Here is a 22540-nt window from a genome sequence, read left to right on the forward strand (position 1 = left end):
GTAGTTTTGCTATACCTGCTGATGCAAGCATGGCAGGTGCTGCAAATGGCCTGTTTGGGGTTATCGGCAGAGTCTTTAAAAAATAACCAGACTCGGGAAGATCTAACAGTTGGAATGGCAACTTCCCTCATGTTGGAGTTACGGGGAATGGATGCACACCTTCTGTCTGTGGCCACCACACTGCTTCTTCCTGCCTGTTGGGGTGATATGCCTCCTTCCCCAAGTGTGCTGCTGTCCTCGCTCTGCATGTCCACCTGCCTGATTGGGTCAGTCACTGTCATCCACCACCTCGTCTTCCACATCCGCACCCTGCTCCTCCTCCTGACTTTCAGGCAATCATGTCTCATCATTGTCCACCTCTTGTGACACTTTCCCACCATCGCCTTCGTGTGACCGTGGCTGCTCAAAGCTTTGGGCATCACTACATGTGATCTCATCTGGCCCCACTTCAAGTTGACCGGCCGAGAGTACGGAATCTTGAAAGGGAAAACTGAACAGCTCTTCGGAGTGTCCAAGTGTGGGATCAGTTGTCTCAGGACACTCGGCATGGTGGGAGGAAGGAGGATCAGGGTGAGGAATATCCGGTCCACACTCACAGCTACTCAGACTTGACCGTGTGGAAGACATGGTGGTGGTGGTGGCTAAGTGAGTGGAAGCATTATCCGCTATCTAACCAACAACCGTTTCACACTGCTCTGGCTTCAATAGTGGTGTGCTGCGATCCCCTAGAAACTGGGACAGGAAGGTAGAGCGAGAAGATGTGGGTCTTTGTTGTGGCCCACTTTCAGCTTGGCCATGGCCTCGTCCTCTGCATGCACCATCAGCATCATGTCCACTTCCCCGTCCCTTGCCCCTTGCCTTACCCATGTTAAATGGACTACTGAATTATTTCAAAAGCTCAACACAAATGTCTTTATTTTGAGAAAAATTAGATCTGATCAGTATGCCTGCAAAGCTACGATTTTTCCACCACCGATGCACCAGGCCTCCGCCTGACATAACAGACTGCAAAAATTAAAAAAAAAAAAAAGAGGAACACGGCTAGCACACAGAACTATGAAACTTAGGCCTGCGAAGCAACGATTTTTCGACCACAGATACAACAGGCCTCAGCCTGACGTAACAGACTGTATATATTTTGGGTTTTTTTTGGAGAATTTTTAATTTTTTTTAAAGTGAAACAAGGCTAGAAAGTGAGTTTATACTGTGTTGAGCACTATGTGGTGCCTATTATACTGTATCGAGCATTATGTGAGGCTATTATACTGTGTAGAGCACAATGTGGGAACATTATACTGTGTGGAACACTATGTGGGGCTGTTATACTGTATGAAGTACTATGTGGGGCTTTCATACTACATGGAGCAGTATGTGAGGCCCATTATTCTGTATTAAGCATAATGTGGGATCACTATACTGTATGGAACACTATATGGGGTCATTATACTGTATGCAGCACTATGTGGGGCGCGGTTATACTGCGTGGAGAACTATGTGGGGCTATTATAGTGTATGGAGGACTACATGGAGTTCCATTATACTGTATGGAGCGCTGTGTTGTGCTCATTATACTGTATGGAGCACCTTGTCGGGCCCATTATACTATATGTAGTCATTATACTGTATGGAGCACTGTGTGGGGCTCACTGTACTGTGGGGATAACAGTTGGAGAATCACGGTGATCATTCTTTATCTGAGGGGAGGGGGAGCACAGTAGGGCCATGATACCGTGCGTGTGGAGGAATTCACTGTGAGGGTATCATACTGTCTTTGGGGACACTTTTGTTGGCATCATACTTTATTATCTGTATTAGTCAAGGTTTTTTTATCCTTTGTTATTACATATTTCAATTAGGTCATTGGGCCATATGCTTTTTTACTGCTCTTACATATACTATATAATTGTCTAAGGGTCACTTCTGTCTGTCCTTCTGTCTGTCTGTCTGTCTGTCATGGATATTCATTGGTCGCAGCCTCTGTCTGTCATGGAAATCCAAGTCGCTGATTGGTCATGTCAAAATGCCCACGACAATTGCCATGACCAATCAGCGACGGGCACAGTCCGACGGCAAAATGGCCGCTCCTTCCTCCCCGCAGTCAGTGCCCGCTCCATACTCCCCTCCAGTGAGCCCTCACACAGGGTTAACGGCAGCGTTAATGGACCGCGTTATGCCGCAGTGTAACACACTCCATTAACGCAGCTTTTAACCCTGTGTGACCAACTTTTTACTATTGATGATGCGTATGCAGCATCAATAGTAAAAAGATCTAATGTTACAAATAATAATAATAATAAAAAAAGGTTATTCTCACCCTCCGACGTGGCGCGGTGTCCTCGGCAGTTCAAACGTCAGGTTCCAGTGCCAAGGATGCTATGCGAGAAGGACCTTCCATGACGTCACGGTCATGTGACCGCGACGTCATCACAGGGCCTGCGCTCATACCAATCCTGGGACCGGAAGCTGCCGTGTACACCGCACACAGGCGCCAGGACTACAAGGGGCCTTCAGAAGGTGAGTATATGTTTATTTTTTATTTTTAAGTCTTTTTTAACCACGCATATAGTGCCCACATTGCTATATACTACGTGGGCTGCGTTATATACTACATGGCTGCTATGTACTACGTGGGCAGTGTTATATACTATGTGGGCAATGTTATATACTGCGTGGGCTGCGTTATATACTACATGGCTGCTATATACTATGTGGGCAGTGTTATATACTATGTTGGCAATGTTATATACTGCGTGGACTGCGTTATATACTACATGGCTGCTATATTCTATGTGGGCAGTGTTATATACTATGTTGGCAATGTTATATACTGCGTGGACTGTGTTATATACTACATGGCTGCTATATACTATGTGGGCAGTGTTATATACTATGTTGGCAATGTTATATACTGCGTGGACTGCGTTATATACTACATGGCTGCTATATACTATGTGGGCAGTGTTATATACTGTGTTGGCAATGTTATATACTGCGTGGACTGCGTTATATACTACATGGCTGCTATATACTATGTGGGCAGTGTTATATACTGTGTGGGCTGAGTGATATACTACATGGCTGCTATATACTACGTGGCCAGTGTTATATACTATGTGGGCAATGTTATATACTGCGTGGGCTGTGTTATATACTGTTTGGCCTGTGTTATATACTGTGTAGCCACTGTTATATACTGCGTGGCCTGTATTAACGCATCGGGTATTCAAGAATATGTTGTGGCCTGTGCTATATACTATGTGGCTGCTATATACATACATATTCTAGAATACCCGATGCGTTACAATCGGGCCACCATCTAGTATTATATCATTCCAATATGCTAAGATCTATTAATTAACATGTACTTTGAGGATGGGATAACCCCTTTGTTTCCATATAAAACAGTTCATCATTAAATTTGGTGATAAGGAAAAACTTCACTTGCAGACATTTATTTAATTTTATCAAGGCTGTCATGAGACTTTGTCTAAGCTCTAAATGTTGTCCTCTGTGTAGTTGGGTATGACATCTCTGCATTAGACCAAGGTCTGAGGAAGGGAACAAGCTGCGGGCAGTACCTTTTATTCATTGAGGGAGAATTACAACTTTATTAAAGAGGGAACTACAACTCCCAGCAGGTGCAGGAAGCAATAATCTCTCTATTCGTACAGTTACAGCACAGTGCAGGGGAATACAGCAGCCATTGTCATTCCCCCTCCCATGACTGCTCACATGACTGTGACATCATGGAAGGTCCTGTCTCCCACATAGTCAGGTTGTGTTATGTTCCAAGGACTCGGTGGACGCCGGAAAGACCCTACTAATCGTCCATCTATTAGCCGTGGGTGAGTGTGTGAGGTAACAACAGACGTGCTTGTTCCTATTGTAATGGTGACGTCGTCCTGCACAAAACCAGCCGCCATCCCGCTCCGTCAGCGGAGGAATAGAATAAAGGGCTCTCAGAATAAAGGGAGGCCAAATTCATGATGTTTTCTCTAAAATAGTTTTTACTATTTTACATAGGAAGACAACATACATGAGGTATCGCTGTGATCGTACTGACCCAAAGAATAAAGCCGCCTTATTGATTTTACCACACGCGGAACGACATAAAAAACACTAAAAACAAACCAATTCCTGAATTCCTGGTGTTTGTTCATTCTGCCTCAGTATAGAAAGCGATCAAAAAATGTTATGTGCCAATAAAAATGTCAACTCGTCCCGCCAAAAAAAGGCATCACATGACTGACAGCCGAAATATGGAAAAAATTATAGCTCTCAAAATATTCTAATGCAAACATTTTTTGCGTTTTTTAGTGTGTGACAGCAGCCAAACGTAATAACCTGATATAAATCTGGTAACGCTGTAATCGGGGAATAAAGTCGCCATATCATTGATACTGCACGTGGAACGGCATAAAAAATAAAACCAATTCTTCACATGCTGTTGATGTTTTCATTCTGCCTCCCAAAGATCGCAGTAAGGTTCGGCGCACATCTATCCTGTGCTCTGCGCTGAGCTGAGCGCTTACACCGGTGTTCCGTGTAAGTCTCTGAAATATGTGATTCAGACAAAACGCCCGGCGGAAGATTCCCTATAATGAGGCAGATGGAGGCACTGTGGACGCCATAGGACCTGTGATCCGGCAGTGTCCGTTTTTTTAAGTGTGCGTAAAAGCGCAGTCAGCCACAGTTTTGGGCACCTCTGAAAAGAAGGACACCACTGAACAGAGGCCAGACGGAGTCCAGCATTACTCTGCTGCCTCATTATAGTGAGTACCTCCCTTGGGGGTTTCATCTGACTCACGTTATTCGGAGATTTAGATGGAAATCCTGATCTAAGTGTTCAGCGTAGAGCGTCAGAGAAATGTGATCATAAATGTTATGTAAAATGTTCCAAGTCCACACTCAGATCTGTGGTCTGTTAGCGCAAATATAGGGAGCCTCCACGTTACTGGTAGAACAAGGGCTTTGGAAAAGTGTTCATGCTCCGCGGCCTCCAAAAGAAATCCAGCAAATTGTGCGCTCCCAACTCCAAATGCCCCCTCTCTTCTCTGCCCCACTTTGTGCCTAAACCACTTTTAGAGCCCACATGTTTGGCATGTCTGTAGTGATGAGAGCCCGATTACAGCTACATGTCTCCAGAAGCACGGGCTGGGCATAACGTACTGGTCACTACAGCGGCAGTTTGCAATTTTCACTCTGCAACATCCCCTGCTGCTTGTTTCTGGAAACCATCCATGACTTCAAAATCATTACTACACCTGTAGATAAATTCCTAGAGATGTGCAATTTCCAAAATGGGGTCACTTGAAAGGGGGTCCTGTTCTTCTGGCGCTCTATATGTGGACTCCGCAAATTGCACTATGATAATTTTGTGAAGCAAAAACACAATCTCAGAATCACTGTGATCTGTTGCAGCGTTCCAGAGTTATTATCTCATAAGCTGACACTGGTCAGAGTTGTAAAATGTGGCCTGATCAGGAAGGTGAAAACAGGCTCGGGAGTGAAAGGGTTTCGGTATGTGCACACGGATTCTGGTCCACTGCGGATTTTTCCGCAGCGGATTTGATAAATCTGCAGTGCAAAACTGCTGCTGATTTATCGCGGATTTACCGCGGTTTTTCTGCGGCTTTCACTGCGGTTTTACAACTGCGGTTTTCTATTGGAGCAGCTGGAAAACCGCTGCAGAATCCGCAGAAAGAAGTGACATGCTGCGGAATGTAAACCCCTGCGTTTCTGCACGTTTTTTTCCGCAGCATGTGCACAGCGTTTTTTGTTTCCCATAGGTTTACATTGTACTGTAAACTCATGGGAAACTGCTGCGGATCCGCAACGTTTTCCACAGCGTGTGCACATACCCTTAAGGTTCAAGATCTTGGCCTTAGGATGCCTTATTTTAACATAGAAATGTCAACAATATTTAGATTAATGTTAAATATTTTTTTGACAGGTGAAGTTGTTCGACCTGTCACCCCCACTTGGAACCCAACTTTAACCCAACGCAGCTGAATGATTTACATCTGTTAGCCAGCATAAGTACATGTGGGGGTTGCCTGGTTGCTAGGGAATCCCCACATGTAATTATGCTAGCTAACAGATGTAAATCATTCAGCTGCGGCAAGGTAAACTAAATCTCCGAGCACTAAAAAATACTCGGACACCCGAGCGTGCTCGAGTAATCTTGAGTAACGAGTATATTCGCTCATCACTAGTGCAGGTATCTACCTCCACCAACTAGCCTGCGCTATGTATTGTAAATATATCTTTCATTAAGGGGTTGTCCCGGATTGGGACAAACAGCTGCAGTCACTTTATGTTACTGCAGAGTGTTGAATCATGACAGTGTGCTCACTGCACTGACTCCCTTTTATTCCCCCTGCAATTGGTAATTTATATACTTGCAGTCACATGTCCACTCAGTCAGCTTGTCTCAATATTAGTGAATTGAGGGAAGGAAGACGAGTCTTGATGGCACATGATGACTATAAGTATGAAAATCATCTACATGTGGTCATTTGACCGCTCAGTCGTATCAAGAATATTGGAGAATCAAATCATGACAGTGTGCTCTCTGCACAGTATCACAATTTGGCAATCTGCAGATAAGATCTGTATTTCATTTAGATAAGGAAGGAAGGTCTATATACCAGTGAGTATTATACAAGAATTGAGACAAAGTCCCTCAGAAGGACCAAAAAAATGTCTAAAAATTATAAAACGTAAAAAAATTTCCGATACGAAATGCTCTATAAAAAAAACTCCGTAAAAATGTTTAAGGCTACTTTCACACTTGCGTTTTTTTTAATGCGTTGCAATGCTTCGTTTTGGGGAAAAAACGGATCCTGCAAATGTGCCCGCAGGATGCGTTTTTTGCCCATAGACTTGTATTGCCGACGGATCGCGACGTATGGCCATACGTCGCGTCCGTCGTGCACTGGATCCGTCGTGTTTTGGCGGACCGTCGCCACGGAAAAAACGTTCAATGTAACGTTTTTTCATACGTCCGATCCGCCATTTGCCGACTGCGCATGCGCGGCCGAAACTCCGCCCCCTCCTCCCCGGGACCTAGAATGGGCAGCGGATGCGTTGAAAAACTGCATCTGCTGCCAACGTTGTGCCGAATTTGCACAACGTACGTCAGTACGTCAGGCCAATGCATTGTGATGGCCCCGTACCGATGCAAGTGTGAAAGAAGCCTTACATAATTGGTATTGCCACATTATTAATGTTTAGGGCCTAAGCAACACAGGGTTAACGTTTTTTTGCTTAAAAATGACGTATGACTTCCATTATGTAGGTACCTTTCCATTTTTGAGCAATAAATCTTCCATTATTTCTAGACATGGCACTTCCCATGTTCAGATATGTGATGAAGAGAAGAGAAGCGAGATGGTGTCTGTACAGGAGTCTATATAATAGCAGCCATGGCTTTAATGAAGCTGAAGTAATGAAGAAGCTGGCCCAGTACTCAGGAGGGTCTGTTCTGCTCCGCAAAGGAGAAGACGGAATAGCAGAACTGTGCATGAATAATCCATGCAGGAAGAATGCAATTACAGGTATATTTATCCACATCAACCTCAGTAACTTGTCAGTGATTGCAATGAGATATGAACATCACTTTTCAGAAATATCTATCCCCTTATCTATCTACACTATATGGCCGGCTTCACACTCAGCGTATGAAAATACGGTCCGTATATTACGGCCGTAATACGCTGAAAAGTCCCGAAAATAGTGGTCTGTAGCTCCTCCGTAGGCAGGGTGTTTCAGCGTTTTTTGCGCATGGCATCCTCCGTATGTAATCCGTATGTCATCCGTACTGCGTGTTTTTATCGCAGGCATGCAAAACCGACATACGGATATACAAGGGATCCATGTGTTAAAAAAAAAAAAATATATATATATATATACTGTCTATATATATATATATATATATGTCAGTAGACACATATATGTATATATATTAATATTTCATCCAGCGCGATATAGCAGAAAGCCGGTAATTCAAATACCGGCTTTTGCTTTCTCCTTCCTAAACCCGACATGATATGAGACCTGGTTTACATACAGTAAACCATCTCATATCACCATTTTTTTTTGCATATTCCACACTACTAATGTCAGTAGTGTGTCTATGCAAAATTTGGCCGTTCTAGCTAGTAAATTAAGGGGTTAAATGGCGGAAAAAATTGGCGTGGGCTCCCGCACAATTTTCTCCGCCAGAGTAGTAAAGCCAGTAACTGAGGGCAGATATTAATAGCCTGGAGAGGGTCCATGGTTATTGCCCCCCCCTGGCTAAAAACACCTGCCCCCAGCCACCCCAGAAAAGGCACATCTGGAAGATGCGCCTATTCTGGCACTTGGCCACTCTCTTCCCATTCCCGTGTAGCGGTGGGATATGGGGTAATGAAGGGTTAATGCCACCTTGCTATTGTAAGGTGACATTAAGCCAGATTAATAATGGAGAGGCGTCAATTATGACACCTATCCATTATTAATCCAATAGTAGTAAAGGGTTAAAAAAATACACAAACACAATATTAAACATTATTAATTATTAATGAAATAAAAACAAAGGTTGTTTTAATATTTTATTGAACGCCCAATCCAATCACTGAAGACCCTCGTTCTGTAACAAAAAAAACATAATAAACCAACAATATCCTTACCTTCCGCAGATCTGTAAAGTCCAACGATGTAAATCCATCTGAAGGGGTTAAAATATTTTGCAGCCACGAGCTTTGCTAATGCAACTTTGCTCATGTCTGCAAAACCCCGGAGAATGAAGGTAAAGTAGGTCATTGACCTATATTTACCTGCATTTGCGGTGAGGCGCCCTCTGCTGGCTGTTCCTAGATCGTGGGAACTTTCCTAGAAAGCTCCCTGGCTCGAGATCATAAGAGGGCGCCCTCTGCTGGTTGTTCTCGGGTTTGTGAAGGAGAAAGCAAAAGCCGGTAATTGAATTACCAGCTTTAAAGCTATCTTACGCTGCATTAAATATAAATATATATATATAGGTGTCTCCCTGACATATATATATGTATATATACCTATTCTATGTGTATATATCTACTCTCATCTAACCTGTCAGTGTGATTTTACTGTACTCTGCGCTGAATTGCCGGCTTTTCTAAGGACACGGGTGCGTAAAAATCGGACAGCACTCGCATGGTGCGAGTGCTGTGCGTTTTTTTTCTCGCACCCATTGACTTGCATTGGCGAGTCTCGTCCGAGAATCTCAGCAATACGCAGCATGCTGCGATTTTTTTCTCAGCTGACACAGATTTTTCTCAGTCCGATTTCGGCTGGGAAAAAAATCGCAAATGAAGTGTCACATATTGATTAACATTGGTCCGAGTGCAATCCGATTTTTTATCGGATTGCACTCGTCCGTTTTCCTCACAAATGGAAAGGGGCCCTAATATGGCAGATAGGAGCAGTGGCATAGAGAATAATTGTGCCGTATGTTTTGCGAGTTTTACGGACGTAGTTTCTGCACTCTTACGTCCGTAAAACTCGCAAGTGTGAAGCCGGCCTATGGACGTAACTATTTGGACACCTACAGGACCTTTTATGGCCTCCTAGTCTAAATCCATAGACATTAACCCCTTCACCCCCTTCAAATGCTTCTGTCAGCGATTAACAAAGTTGATCTAACAGGTTAACAGCTGCGGCTGGTAAAGGCATGCGAGATCTGATTAAATCAGCCGTCATGTGCGGGAAGAGATGTGGGCTTAGCGTATGAGCCCGCATCAAAGGTAGGAACATGACTTTTGAGGTACATGTACGTCAAAGATTATAAAAGGGTTAATATGGAGTTTGTTCTCCCTTTAAAACAGCTTCCCCTCTTCTGGGAACGCTTTTTACAAGATTTTGGAGTGTGGCTGTGGGAATTGTTGCCCATTCAGCCACAAGAACGTTTGTGAGGTCAGACACTGATGTTTGATGAGAGGGCCGAGTTTGCAATCTCTGGTCTTGTTCATCCCATAGGTGTTGGATGTGGTTGAGATTAGGCCTCCCTGTGGACTAGTCATGTTTTTCCTCACCAAACTCACCCATCCATGGACCTTGCTTTGTGCAATAGGGCACAGTCATGCTGTGACTGGAAAGGGGCTTCTTCAAACTGTTCCCACAAAGATGGGCGCGTACAATGACCCAAAATATCTTGGAATGTGGAAGAATTAAGATTTCTCTTCACTGGAACTAGGCCAAACAAAACAATCCCATGGGTTTATCCCTAATTAGCACAGTGCAGTCAGGCAGGCAACGTTCTGCTGACATTTGTCAAATCCAGATCCGGCCATCAGATAGATAAGTGTGACTTATCACTCCACTTAACGTGTGTTGTCTGCTCCAGAAGTGCCATTGCATTGCGTTGTGCTTGGTGATGTAAGGCTTGCATGCATTTGCTCCTCCATGACTTTCATTCCATGAAGGTCCCAATGCTGAGGTTAATGTCAGAGGAGGTTTGGAGCCTCAACTTTCGGTGACCTTGCTCATTAATTTTACATGGTCGGGCACTTTTCAATATTAATATTCACAATTGATCGTGAAATATTAAGCAGGCAAAAATGTGCAAACTGATTGTTACAGCAATGTCACCCTATTACAGCTGTTCTTTCACTAGTGTGCCTGGTTAGAGGCTGGATTTATACACCTGTGGCAATGGGACTGAATGACAAACCTGAATTCAATGTTGTTGCCCAGTGCATTTCCTATAACATCAAGTTCCAGATCCCCCTAGTGGAAGCTGTGAAAGCAGAAGCACCTAGTCCTTTGTCCTTGCATGTTCCTAGTGCATAAAGTACATAAAGTAATCCACAATAGGCCTCTTGCATGTAGCTTCTTCCCAGCAAATGGCAGAAATGTATGGATGGCGAGTATGTCTGGAAGGGTGATTGGAGGCCTTGCTGTGACATCTGAGAGGGGTCTGGTCAGAGTCCTGCTGAAACTATGGGGAAGGAATTTGGACTGAGGGAATCCTGCTGTGACTACTGGGTAAATGTAGGGGACTTTTGGGAAAGTGTGGTGGAGGCTGCTGACGGGGGTTACAAGGGTAACAGAGAGGGGCTCCTGTGACTTCTGTAGACTCTGGGCCTGCTTTGACCACTGACATAGCTCTAACAGCACAGAATAAGGGACACAAGGTTGTTTTTTTTTACTAGATGCGGAGAAAACCACTTTAACTGGCCTTCAATGTGCCATAGCTAGAAATTGTGCTGTATATTTAGAATTATGTATGTTTTTCAACATTAGTATTTTTGTACAATTTTTTTGGAGTGCCAACAGGGCATAGAAACATAGAATGTTAGAGTTGGAAGGGACCTCCTGGGTCATCTGGTCCAACCCCCTGCTCAGTGCAGGATTCACTAAATCATCTCAGACAGATGTCTGTCCAGCCTCTGTTTGAAGACTTCCATTGGAGAACTCACACCGCTCATGGCAGCCTGTTCCACTCATTGATCACCATCACTGTCAAAATGGATGTGAAGCGGATATAAGTCCTTTAATTAAGCATCAGTGAAACCGTCTTCACGGCACGGGGGAGAGGAGAGGAAAGGAGGTGAGCGGGGAGAGGACAACAGCCGTTTCGCACCCACACCGGCGCTTCTACGGGACCCGGTGTGGGCGCGAAACGGCTGTTGTCCTCTCCCCGCTCACCTCCTTTCCTCTCCTCTCCCCCGTGCCGTGAAGACGGTTTCACTGATGCTTAATTAAAGGACTTATATCCGCTTCACAGGACTGGTGAGTGTTGCCACGTCTTTTCTTTCTTTTTGATGTTCATATTGAAATACCTTTGTGGTTCAGACGTGAGCACCTCACCATATATTTGGAGCTCAGGAACTCTGTCTGTGATTCCATGTGGATTTCTTGTTATCAGGCTGTGCTGCTCTTTTTCTTTTTCTTTTTTTTGTCAAAATGGATGTATTTGAATAATCTAGTAACCTGTCACTCTGTATCTCAGGAAGAATGATGTTAGAATTGGAGGAACGGATTAGTGATCTGGAAAGCTGGAATGAAGGGAAAGCGCTCGTCCTTTATGGTGCGGAGGACACATTCTGTTCTGGTGCAGACTTGAATGCCGTTAATGCCATGTCCAGCCCAAAGGTAATGTCTGTACTAATAAACTGTCTTTGAGAAGTTATTGTTAGTGCTCATTTATTTAACTAGAATACTCATTCTTTTAGTAGCCTCAGTTCTTTTCATAACCATAATGATTTTCTATATCAACAGGATGGGCTGATGATGTGTATGTTCATGCAGAAGACACTGACAAGGCTGCAGAGGTACTTTCTTCCTTGTATTAGTCTCATCTTAGTAGAATTGTCATAATGTGCACATCTATGGTGATGAGGCATATACATGTCTTGCCTTTTGCTGAATCAGTCTTGAGCCATGTGCACACTATGAAGGGAGCCTGTCAGCATTTTTGACCTTGCACACTGCTAACATTGCTATAAAGATGAAGGTGAGAGCACTGAATATTGCAATCTATGTTTTAACACATCCAATGCTGCAATCTCAGATACCGTGGAGGCGGTGTCTGAATGTGTAGTGCCCTGGTCACTCTCCATGCTGATTGTTCACTGGCCACGCGCCTCTGCTCTAGAAGATAGCATTAGCATTTAATAAGGAGACCTTTAGAGCCGTCACTCAGAGCAGCCGTCACTCAGAGCAGCCGTCACTCAGAGCAGCCATCACTCAGAGCAGCATGGATGGGCTCATGATTCCTAGGACATGCAACCTGCATGACCATTACCCCAAGAATTTATATCTTTTTCCCGCCAGTCTTCCGTATACCACTGCTGACACACTCCCTTTAAGTAAGGTTCCTTTAGGAGGTTAATCCAGCACTGAGGTGTATTGTAAGGAAAGCCCTATAGCTTAGTGGCTCTAGCCAGTCAGCAAAACTGAAAGCTACGTTCTAAATGAGAATTCCCTACACAGTAGTCGTAATGAGTAATCATTGTTTTAATTATTATTTCATAAATCATAGTACACATGAAAAGAAGAAATTTTGTAATATATCAGAGAAATCTTTTACTCTTTTCGTGGGCCGAGCTTTCAGTTTCAGTATGGTACACAGCCATTACACAGTAAACATCAGGAGCACATTTATAAGTAGTTTTTTTTTAACCCCTTCACGATGTGTGTCGTACACGTTATCCCGGCAGTGTCACATGATCACGGTTCGTCGATGGCTTCGCATGACAACCCGAGGTCTGCAGGAGACTCCTGTGGTTGTCATACCCGGAGAGCTATGAGCGCCACCCAGCAGCTGGCGCTCAAAGCAAGAGAGCATTTCTGCTGCACAAAATTGATGACCACTCTGGGGAGATGTCTAGCGCGCAGTCCATGCCATATAGCCCAGGAATTTACAGGAACTGGAGGCTTTTTGCCAAGAAGAGTGTGCAGCTTTACCATCTGAGAAAATAAAGAACCTCATCCACAACTACAACAAAAGACTTCAAGCTGTCATTGATGTTAGAGGGGGCAATACACGGTATTAAGAAATGGGGTATGTAAACATTTGATCAGGGTCATTTGGATGTTTTGGGTTGTCATTATGATTTCAAAAGAGAAAACACAGTAGTTTGACAATAAATAGCTTCAGCCAACCACTAACCATGAGTGGAGAAAACGTTTTGGTGTTATCATTCATATTCTGTGGAAAAAAAACCAAGAAAGCAAAAATTCTGCCGGGGTATGTAAACTTTTGAGCATAACTGTGTAAATACCGTGCGTGTAGAATTTCCAGTGTCCACTTTCATATGTAAAAGTCAGTGGACATTTTTTCTCATGACATAAACTCACATAGAAGAGTTCTGCATCCCTACTTGTGAGTACCGTACTCTGAGCTCAGGTGCAAAGTGTCTCACATATTTATATAATGATTATTGCATTTCAGGTTGCCAATCATTAGTGTAGCCTTAGTTCAAGGAAAAGCAATTGGGGGAGGAGCGGAGATGAGTACAGCATGTGATTTCAGGTATGTTCATCTTAAAGCTATATATTGCTCTATTTACTGTGTTGGTGCGAATCAATTTGCATGGCCCGGTCCACTGGCCACAACACTGGTCTTTGGAAGGGAACGACATCCGCCATTGCTCTTTTGATTAGTCAACTTGGGGCGATGTCAAACCGCAGTCAGGTAAGAGGCGATTTTCCCACTGCAGTCTGCTGCCACAGACCACTGTCATAGCCGATGGATTGGGATGAACTGAATAATTTGCTCCAACTCTGCTATTTACGCCATAACTAAAAGCAAAGAACCCCTCTTTAGACTTGTATATGTTGTGATTAATATTGTAAGGATAGTTTCTTTTAATTGAACCTAAACGCTGTTAACCTGTAGATATGGGGTTAATCTGCCGGTTAATGGTATCCTCCCAGCAGCCTCCAGCTTTCAGTCATAGAGGTGCTGCCTATGCAGCTGCGGTCTCCGATCAGTATACAATGAGCGGCTGCTGTAGCCACGCCCCAGTACTGACTGACAGCCAGCTCAGCAGTGCCTCACAGCTTCAGAATGTTATTACCCTTCAGATTAACCCCATATCTGTAGGGTAATAGCATTTGTTTTTAATGCTTACTTGTCCTTTCATCTTTCATATAAAACCCGTAGATAGGCATAGTCTTGCTGCCTTCTTTCAACACAAGGTAAAGCCGCTTTTGGTGTGCAAAAAAATCTAGTATATCCATAAACTGTCCCAATTCGCATGATTTGTAACTTGCCATCCATTCTTTTTGAACAGATGGTTCTGTTTATCAATATTCTATCAGCACTACAGGTGCTGGATTAACTATCTCTCTCTTTCCAGCTTATATTGCACATGCTATTGTTCAGTGGCTGGTCCACCCAAAATTGCAAACCCACCTCTCTGTTATGCCGGCATGCAACGTGATTTGCAAATTGCCTGTTTAGTTCATATAATCCTGAATCTTAATGATATGATTTGTTGCCAGTCACCTATAAGTGAAGCTTTGGTTTTTCTTGATTGTGGCTGCCCAAATAACGTTCTATTTGTTCTTCGTAGAGTATTTTTGTCAAGGCAGCCAATACATGAGCCATTATACATTGACACCAAGAGTTAATTTTGGTTAATGGAGCAAAAAGTGTGTCAAAATCATCAGGCGCTCAGATAATTAGGCACTCATGCTCATGAGCCTGAAATTGATTTGCCCTGCTTCTTTCAATGTCATTTAAGCTATATATCGGTGTGTGAGTTAGTATTTTATCATTTACAAGGGTAGAACCAGTTCACCTTAGAATGTACAATATTATTTCCCATTATTTTTCATATGGAATGGGGCTAAGAAAATGTTTTCATACCTTGCTTCTCCGGCCTATTTAGGGAATGTATACACATTGCCACTGAATAATCAATTCAGAACATCTCCCTTGTGGCGTGCGCCACTCCAGAAACGCTACTCCAGTCAGTCACTGTCCCGCCCATAGATCTTAACAGCTCATTTACATATAGATCAAACATGGATATCTGTGGAATAAGACATCGGATCACAGATAACTGGGTCTCTTTATATTCAGCTTCCTATGACCTACATGCCCATATAGACGGCTTAAAAGGGTTGATCTCACTGACAGATGCCCTTTAACTCATTTTACAGTCAGCAATAGACAGATGAAAACACAAGGTTATAGAAGGCAAGCAATGCAAAATGTTTAATGAATCCCAATTGTTTCCCTCTTTGCACCTCATGTGGATAGAACACCATGTTGCACTACTACTTTAAATTTAGGAATCACCTTTGCACTACTGCAAATACTTTTTTTTTCATACAATTCAGTGAAGGAAATAAATATTTGATCCCTTGCTGATTTTGTAAGTTTGCCCAGTGACAAAGACATGAACAGTCTACAATTTTAAGGCTAGATTTTAAGCGCAGGTAACTTGTTGATTAGAAGCGTCTAACTGGTCTGTAGGAGCCAAAACTCTTAATGGTTGGTAGGGATCAAATATTTGTTTCTCACTGCAAAATGCAAATAAATTTATATAATTTATACAATGTGATTTTCTGGAGTTTATTTTTGATATTCTATATCTCAGTGTTAAAATTAACCTACTCTTAAAATTATAGACTGTTCATGTGTTTGTCAGTGGGCAAACTTACAAATCAGCAAGAGATCAAATACTTATTTCCCCCACTGTATAACCTTTTTGCGCTTATTTAGTCAGTGGAATAGATCCTCAATATGCACATTATTTGTCCCTCTCCTGGTAAACCAATATGGTGCCTATATGTGTTTGTTGGATAGTAACTCTCCTTAATCTAATAAAGTTATAGTATGGGTTTCTACGGATGTAGTGATCTTGATTATGAATATATTTTATGTTCCTTTACTTTGAGCACAGTATTCTATTTTTAAGATAAATGCTGATAAAGTCATAGTATGGGTTTCTACGGATGCAGTGATCTCGATTATTAATATATTTTATGTTCCTTTACTTTGAGCACAGTATAATCTCTTTTTAAAATAAATAATGCACTTTTGGCATGAATATATTTAATATATTGAGCTACAACTTTATTTATTTTTTTGTTGATGAGGTGTGTGAGGCCAATAAAGAATTTTTGTTTTGTATTTTCCATTTTGCAGGTTGATGACTGAAGGGAGTGAAATACAATTTGTCCATAAGCATATGGGAATAATTCCAGGCTGGGGAGGAGCATCAAGATTAATTCAGCTTGTTGGAAGTAGACAAGCCCTTAAATTATTAAGTGGTGCTCTCAGGATTCACCCTGAATATGCTCTAAGCATCGGGCTGGCTGATGACATATTATCTTCTACTGCAGACAGAGCGTTGGAAGAAGCCCAGACATGGATACGGCCATATACTAAAGGACCAGCCAATGTAATCAGAGCAATTAAAAGCCTCGTTGTCTCTGGCAGAGAACACTTACTTGAGGATGCACTGAGGAAGGAAAAAGACATATTTGGAACATTGTGGGGTGGACCCGTTCATTTACAGGCATTGTCAAAAGTATTCAAAACCAATTAATGCACAAAGTCCAGCATAGAGTGCGGTTACAATCCACCGTGTACTGCACATATTTCCTATCAAGTGCAAATATTTATACTTCATTTTGTGATAAAATCATTTTGCTTTTTTGGATGAATTGACATTTTTCTAATACAAAAATCATTGACATATGACCTACTGTAAATATATATGTGTAAAATGCTTAAAAGATTATTTATACATAAATTTACAATAAATGGATCAAGTTATTTGGACATTACCCCTACAGGAGATTTTATGTCATCTTATTCTTTATATATAGATCAAATATCAAATTTTGGCAATACAATATAATACAGAGAATACAGAATACATCATCATAATTGTGAAAAAAAGAAATACGAAAGGAAATAAAAGAAAAAGGTATTTATTATCAACTGTGTAATTGGTTTATCCAGCCTAAGTTTTTACAATTTTTCAGGGTGGTGGTGGGGAAGTAGAGCAAGGGTGGTAGGGGAAGCTAAAGGAGGAGAAGAATGCAAAGTGAGGAAGTGAGGGAAGAAGAAGGAGGGAATGAGGAAGGAGAGAAAAATGGGAGGGGTGGAATGGGATGATGGGATAAAAGTGTAAAGTCACAGGCTCAGAGGAAGAAGGTTCATGTCAATAGATCTTCCCAAAACATATTACAACGTATCCAGGTACTCAGTAGTCTGTTGAAATTCCATAGAGAAAAAAACAGGTGTTTTGAAATTTCGTGAACATATCATGGATGGAAGAGGTTAAACCTTTCATATATATAATAATATTGTTAACCTTCACCAGCCTTAGTGATATAGGAGGAAAAGTGTTTTATTTCCACAGTAATGGAATGCCAACATATGCAGCCATTGTCAGGAATTTAAATAAAGAATGTTTGTTCGAAGCAACAGGGATCTCAGTGATTAAAGAAGAACAGGGTCGGACTTAACTCTTTAAGTTAAGTTAAGGCGCTTACACAGTGCAGGGCAGGTGACGGCGAGGGACGCGACAGACACCGGAATGTAAGTATGTAGTGTTTGGTTTTTTTTACATTTACAATGGTAACCAGGGTAAACATCGGGTTACTAAGCTTGGCCCTGCGCTTAGTAACCCGATGTTTACCCTGGTTACCAGGGGACTTTGGCATCGTTGGTCGCTGGAGAGCTGTCTGCGTGACAGCTCTCCAGCGACCACACAACGACGAAACAGCGACGCTGCAGCGATCGGCATCGTTGCCTATATCGCTGCAGCGTCGCTTAATGTGACGGTACCTTTAGGTGTATTATCTCAAGCTTCGTGACCTTCCATAAAACCAGCTTGGTCAGAGTGAATACCATCCTACAGTAATGGAGAAAGTCTAGAAGCAAGAATTTTAGCAAAGAGTTTAATATCCACATATAGGAGGGAAATGAGACAAAAACTCTAGCACTGTAATGGGTCCTTCCCTGGTTTGTGAATTACAGAAATACGAGCCCTAAGAGTATCTCAAGGGGGTGGCAAGTCTTTAGACAAGGCATTAAATGAGGATGCTTAATGAGGAGACAGGAATTCCTGGAGCTTTAATGTAGTAGCACAAGGTAGGCTGTCTGGCCCATGAGCTTTACCAGTCTTAGAACCAGAGATTGCAGAATCAATTTCCTGTTCTGAGATTGGCTTTTCAAGGACACAAGTTTCTTCAAGATAAAAGGGAGGGAGACTTGAGGTTTTTATGTGATGTCGGATCCGCAAGTGGAAATCATTGGAAAGAGACCGGATTTTCACTGTCAATATAATAGAACAAGGCACAGTAATTTTAGAAGGCAAAGATAATTTCCAAAGATAACTGTATGTGGATAGAGGATGGATTAGAAATTTTAGCGACATATGTTTTAGTTCTTTGAAATCTCATCACCGTCGACAATGATCTTCTACAGCTGTTGCTGTATTCATAGTAGTGTCCTTCACATCTGACAAGAGATCCTTTTTCTTTCTTATTGAGAAGGTAGCATAGTGCTTCAGAGAATCTTAGAACTGACTTTTTTAGATCAACCAAAAGGGTGTGTTTATGGTGTTTCGAGATCATGTAATTGAGACAAGATAGAGGAATTCTCCATCTATTTCTTTCCTCAGTGTAGGCCCATATTTTATAAAGACACCCCTAACCAAACACTTGTGTGCTTCACAAATTGTAGTTGGGAAGGTGTGTGCAGTGATATATAGAGCAAAGCACGCAGATAGAGTTTGAAGAATCTCCTGGGATACCACAAGATCATCTAGTAGTGATGTGTTAAGTTTAAACTGCCTTTGATGAGGCATTGAGGAAGAAAGAGAGATATACACATTGTAATGAAAGTGTGGTCATAGAAGGTAATGGAGTCAATGTTTGCATGTTGTAGACGAGCAAGATCCTTATGTTTGATGAGAAAGAAGTCAAGTCTGAAGTATAAATTATAAGCTGCGGAGTAAAAGGAAAAACCTCTATCACCTGGGTGGAGGAGATTGCAAGAGTCAAGAAGCTGATGATTATGAAGTAGCTATATAAATCTACGTAAGACTGATGAAGATAAAGTATCAGATTAAGTGTCAAAGGAGGGATCCAAAACCATGTTAAAAACTCCCCCCAGGACCAAAGTACCCTCAGTAAACCCATCTACACACTCCAGAAAATCAAATAAGTTGGAAATCTGACCAACATTCGGCAGATACAATGAGGCAAAGGTAAACCGCTAAGAAGCAAATTGCCCTTAACCAAGAACATTCTATCCACCCCATCACTCCAAAATTCAATAAATTTCCATGGTCATGTTCAGGAGATCAAGATACTGGTACCACCAGATATGGAGTCTGGTGAGTAGCCATGATATTCTGAAGGGAACCATTAACTAGAATATAGGGTTTGTCTAAGCAAAGAGGAGTCTCCTGTAGAAAGGCAACCTGTAAGTGACCCTTCTTCAAGAGGTTCATTATAATCTATCCCTTTCCAGAACTATGCAAGCCTTTCAAATTTAACAAGCCCAGTTTCAAGTCTGTCTGCATTGTTTGTGACATATTCCAAACTGATAGGAAAAGCAAGGGAGGGAGTAGTGGAAAGTGGAGTGGGAGATGAGATCAGTAGAAGGGGAAGGAAGACGAGAAGGCAGGAGCGGTGAAGTGAAAAAGAAAAGCGGGTGTGGAACTAAAGAAGAGGTACTATGGGTGAAGAAGAGAAAGGAAAAGATAAAGCAGGAGAACACTCAATCCTGAGCAGATGTCCTCGTCTGTAGACTCCCTAGTAAACCTGTGGGGAGCACAGAGAAGCGCAGAAAACCATGGTGTAGTGCTGCACTGACCAAGGGCAGGGATTCAACAATAATTATTAGAATATAACCGAGCGTCCCCCTTGATAGCAAGTAGAAGAAGGAGGTACCATTCTTAGTTATATGAGATATGAAATCAAGTAAACCATAAAAATAGTAAATAGAAATATGAAATAATCTAACATACTTAGATTTTTAAACAGAGAAGCATATGTATTACTGTATGTCAGCGACAAATTCCCTTATATTTAAGTAAAGACTAGTGTTGAGCATTCCGATACCGCAAGTATCGGGTATCGGCCGATATTTGCAGTATCGGAATTCCGATACCGAATTCCGATACTTCCTGCGTATCGGATACCGGAATCGGAAGTTCCCAGAATTCAAACTGAACGTAGCAGCCAATGAGGAATGATTGGAAGTGTGGGCACATCCTGTTTAGCATGGTGGGCATGTAAGTACTGGCAAGGCTGTGATTGGCTGCTGAAATGATGTCACTCTGCACTATAAAAAACGCTGCCGCCATTTTGCGCTCACTCTGCTGTGATTTCAGTTAGGGACAGGACGCTGTGTTCTAACTGAGGGCCAGTTGAGCTAGCTAATTGCTTTATTTTCCTTTCCAAAGGCTAATTTAGCAAAACGCTGTGTGTTCTTCACTGTTCACCTTGCTCTTGCCTTGCAGCGCTGTTTTAACAGCGTTCTGCAAGGTCTCTGTGTGTGTGTGTGTGCAGCTCACTCTGTAGTCTGTGTGCAGCCATATACCCGGTTGTATTCAGCTCAGGGGGGGTTCACACTGCCTCACACAGTTGTCCTTTTTTGCTCATAGTGCTGCCTGCTGCACATTTTTTCTCAAATTTCCTATTAGCGTTTTTCCACCCGTCTCCAGCTAAATTGTGGAGAAACACTACATAGGATAACCTAGAGGGGGGTTTTTGGGCCTTGCAGCGCCGTTTACGGCTGTCTGCACGGTCTCCGTGTGAGCCCAGCTCGCCCTGTAGTCTGTGTGCAGCCATAGCCGGTTGGATTCAGCTCAGGGTTCGTTACTGGCTCATACCTTGAGAAAAATTTTCCTTTCTTTCAAATAGTGCAGCCTGTTTAAAAATTAAAAAAAAAATTCCCTATTAGTGTTTTTCCACCCGTCTCCAGCTAAATTGTGGAAAAACACTACATAGGATAACCTAGAGGGGGGTTTTTGGGCCTTGCAGCGCCGTTTACGGCTGTCTGCACGGTCTCCGTGTGAGCCCAGCTCGCCCTGTAGTCTGTGTGCAGCCATAGCCGGTTGGATTCAGCTCCGGGTTCGTTACTGGCTCATACCTTGAGAAAAATTTTCCTTTTTTTCAAATAGTGCAGCCTGTTTAAAAATTTAAAAAAAAATTCCCTATTAGTGTTTTTCCACCCGTCTCCAGCTAAATTGTGGAAAAACACTACATAGGATAACCTAGAGGGGGGTTTTTGGGCCTTGCAGCGCCGTTTACGGCTTTCTGCACGGTCTCCGTGTGAGCCCAGCTCGCCCTGTAGTCTGTGTGCAGCCATAGCCGGTTGGATTCAGCTCAGGGTTCGTTACTGCCTCATACCTTGAGAAAAATTTTCCTTTTTTTCAAATAGTGCAGCCTGTTTAAAAATTTTAAAAAAAATTCCCTATTAGTGTTTTTCCACCCGTCTCCAGCTAAATAGTGGAAAAACACTACATAGGATAACCTAGAGGGGGTTTATTGGGCCTTGCAGCGCCGTTTACGGCTGTCTGCACGGTCTCTGTGTGAGCGCAGCTCGCCCTGTAGTCTGTGTGCAGCCATAGCAGGTTGGATTCAGCTCAGGGTGCGTTACTGCCTCACACCTTGAAAAACAATTTCCTTTTTTTCAAATAGTGCAGCCTGTTTAAAATTTAAAAAAAAAAAATCCTATTAGTGTCTTTCCACCCGTCTCCAGCTAAATAGTGGAAAAACACTACATAGGATAACCTAGAGGAGGGTTTTTTGGCCTTGCAGCGCCGTTTATGGCTGTCTGCACGGTCTCCGTGTGATTTAAACTAGCTCTGTAGCCCGATCTGCACAAAAAAAAAGTAAAGTTCACCAAACACAACTTAACACTTGTGTAGGCCACATTTGAAAAATAATAAAGTTTAGTCCACACTTTACAACATTAGTGTTTCTTACACCTGTTAGGAGGAGCATTTCAGGAATAAGCACACTAAGGCCTTAGTACTTTTCTGCTTATCTTTATCTGTCAACCAAGATGAAGAGGGCAGGGAGTAAGGCACGTGGG

The 22540-nt window shown here is 42.5% G+C and overlaps 1 protein-coding gene across 2 annotated transcripts; it reads left to right on the forward strand.

The window, feature by feature from the left end:
* The first annotated feature begins 3724 nt into the window (after positions 1-3724).
* On the forward strand, positions 3725-17418 carry ECHDC1 (ethylmalonyl-CoA decarboxylase 1). Of its 2 annotated transcripts, XM_069726073.1 has the most exons (6): positions 3734-3845; positions 7344-7559; positions 11969-12111; positions 12238-12290; positions 13913-13993; positions 16622-17418. In XM_069726073.1, exons 2-6 carry the CDS (start codon positions 7346-7348, stop codon positions 17022-17024), a joined length of 894 nt encoding a protein of 297 aa, XP_069582174.1. In that variant the 5' UTR covers positions 3734-3845; positions 7344-7345; the 3' UTR covers positions 17025-17418. The 2 variants fall into 2 exon arrangements, with proteins under 2 accessions (XP_069582175.1, XP_069582174.1); XM_069726074.1 differs by lacking the exon at positions 7344-7559 and having other exon boundaries at positions 3725-3845; positions 16622-17276.
* The last annotated feature ends 5122 nt before the right edge of the window (positions 17419-22540 follow it).

This window comes from Ranitomeya imitator, chromosome 5 (assembly GCF_032444005.1).
Source record: "Ranitomeya imitator isolate aRanImi1 chromosome 5, aRanImi1.pri, whole genome shotgun sequence".
Taxonomy (NCBI): Eukaryota; Metazoa; Chordata; class Amphibia; order Anura; family Dendrobatidae; genus Ranitomeya; species Ranitomeya imitator.

Bases quoted from the DNA above. Each gene is read 5' to 3' on its own strand.
- ECHDC1 (XM_069726073.1), top strand. From the start codon at position 7,346: ATGGCACTTCCCATGTTCAGATATGTGATGAAGAGAAGAGAAGCGAGA. The intron at 12,112-12,237 runs GTAATGTCTGTA...CTATATCAACAG, and splicing joins ATGCCATGTCCAGCCCAAAG to GATGGGCTGATGATGTGTAT. The intron at 12,291-13,912 runs GTACTTTCTTCC...ATTGCATTTCAG, and splicing joins ACACTGACAAGGCTGCAGAG to GTTGCCAATCATTAGTGTAG.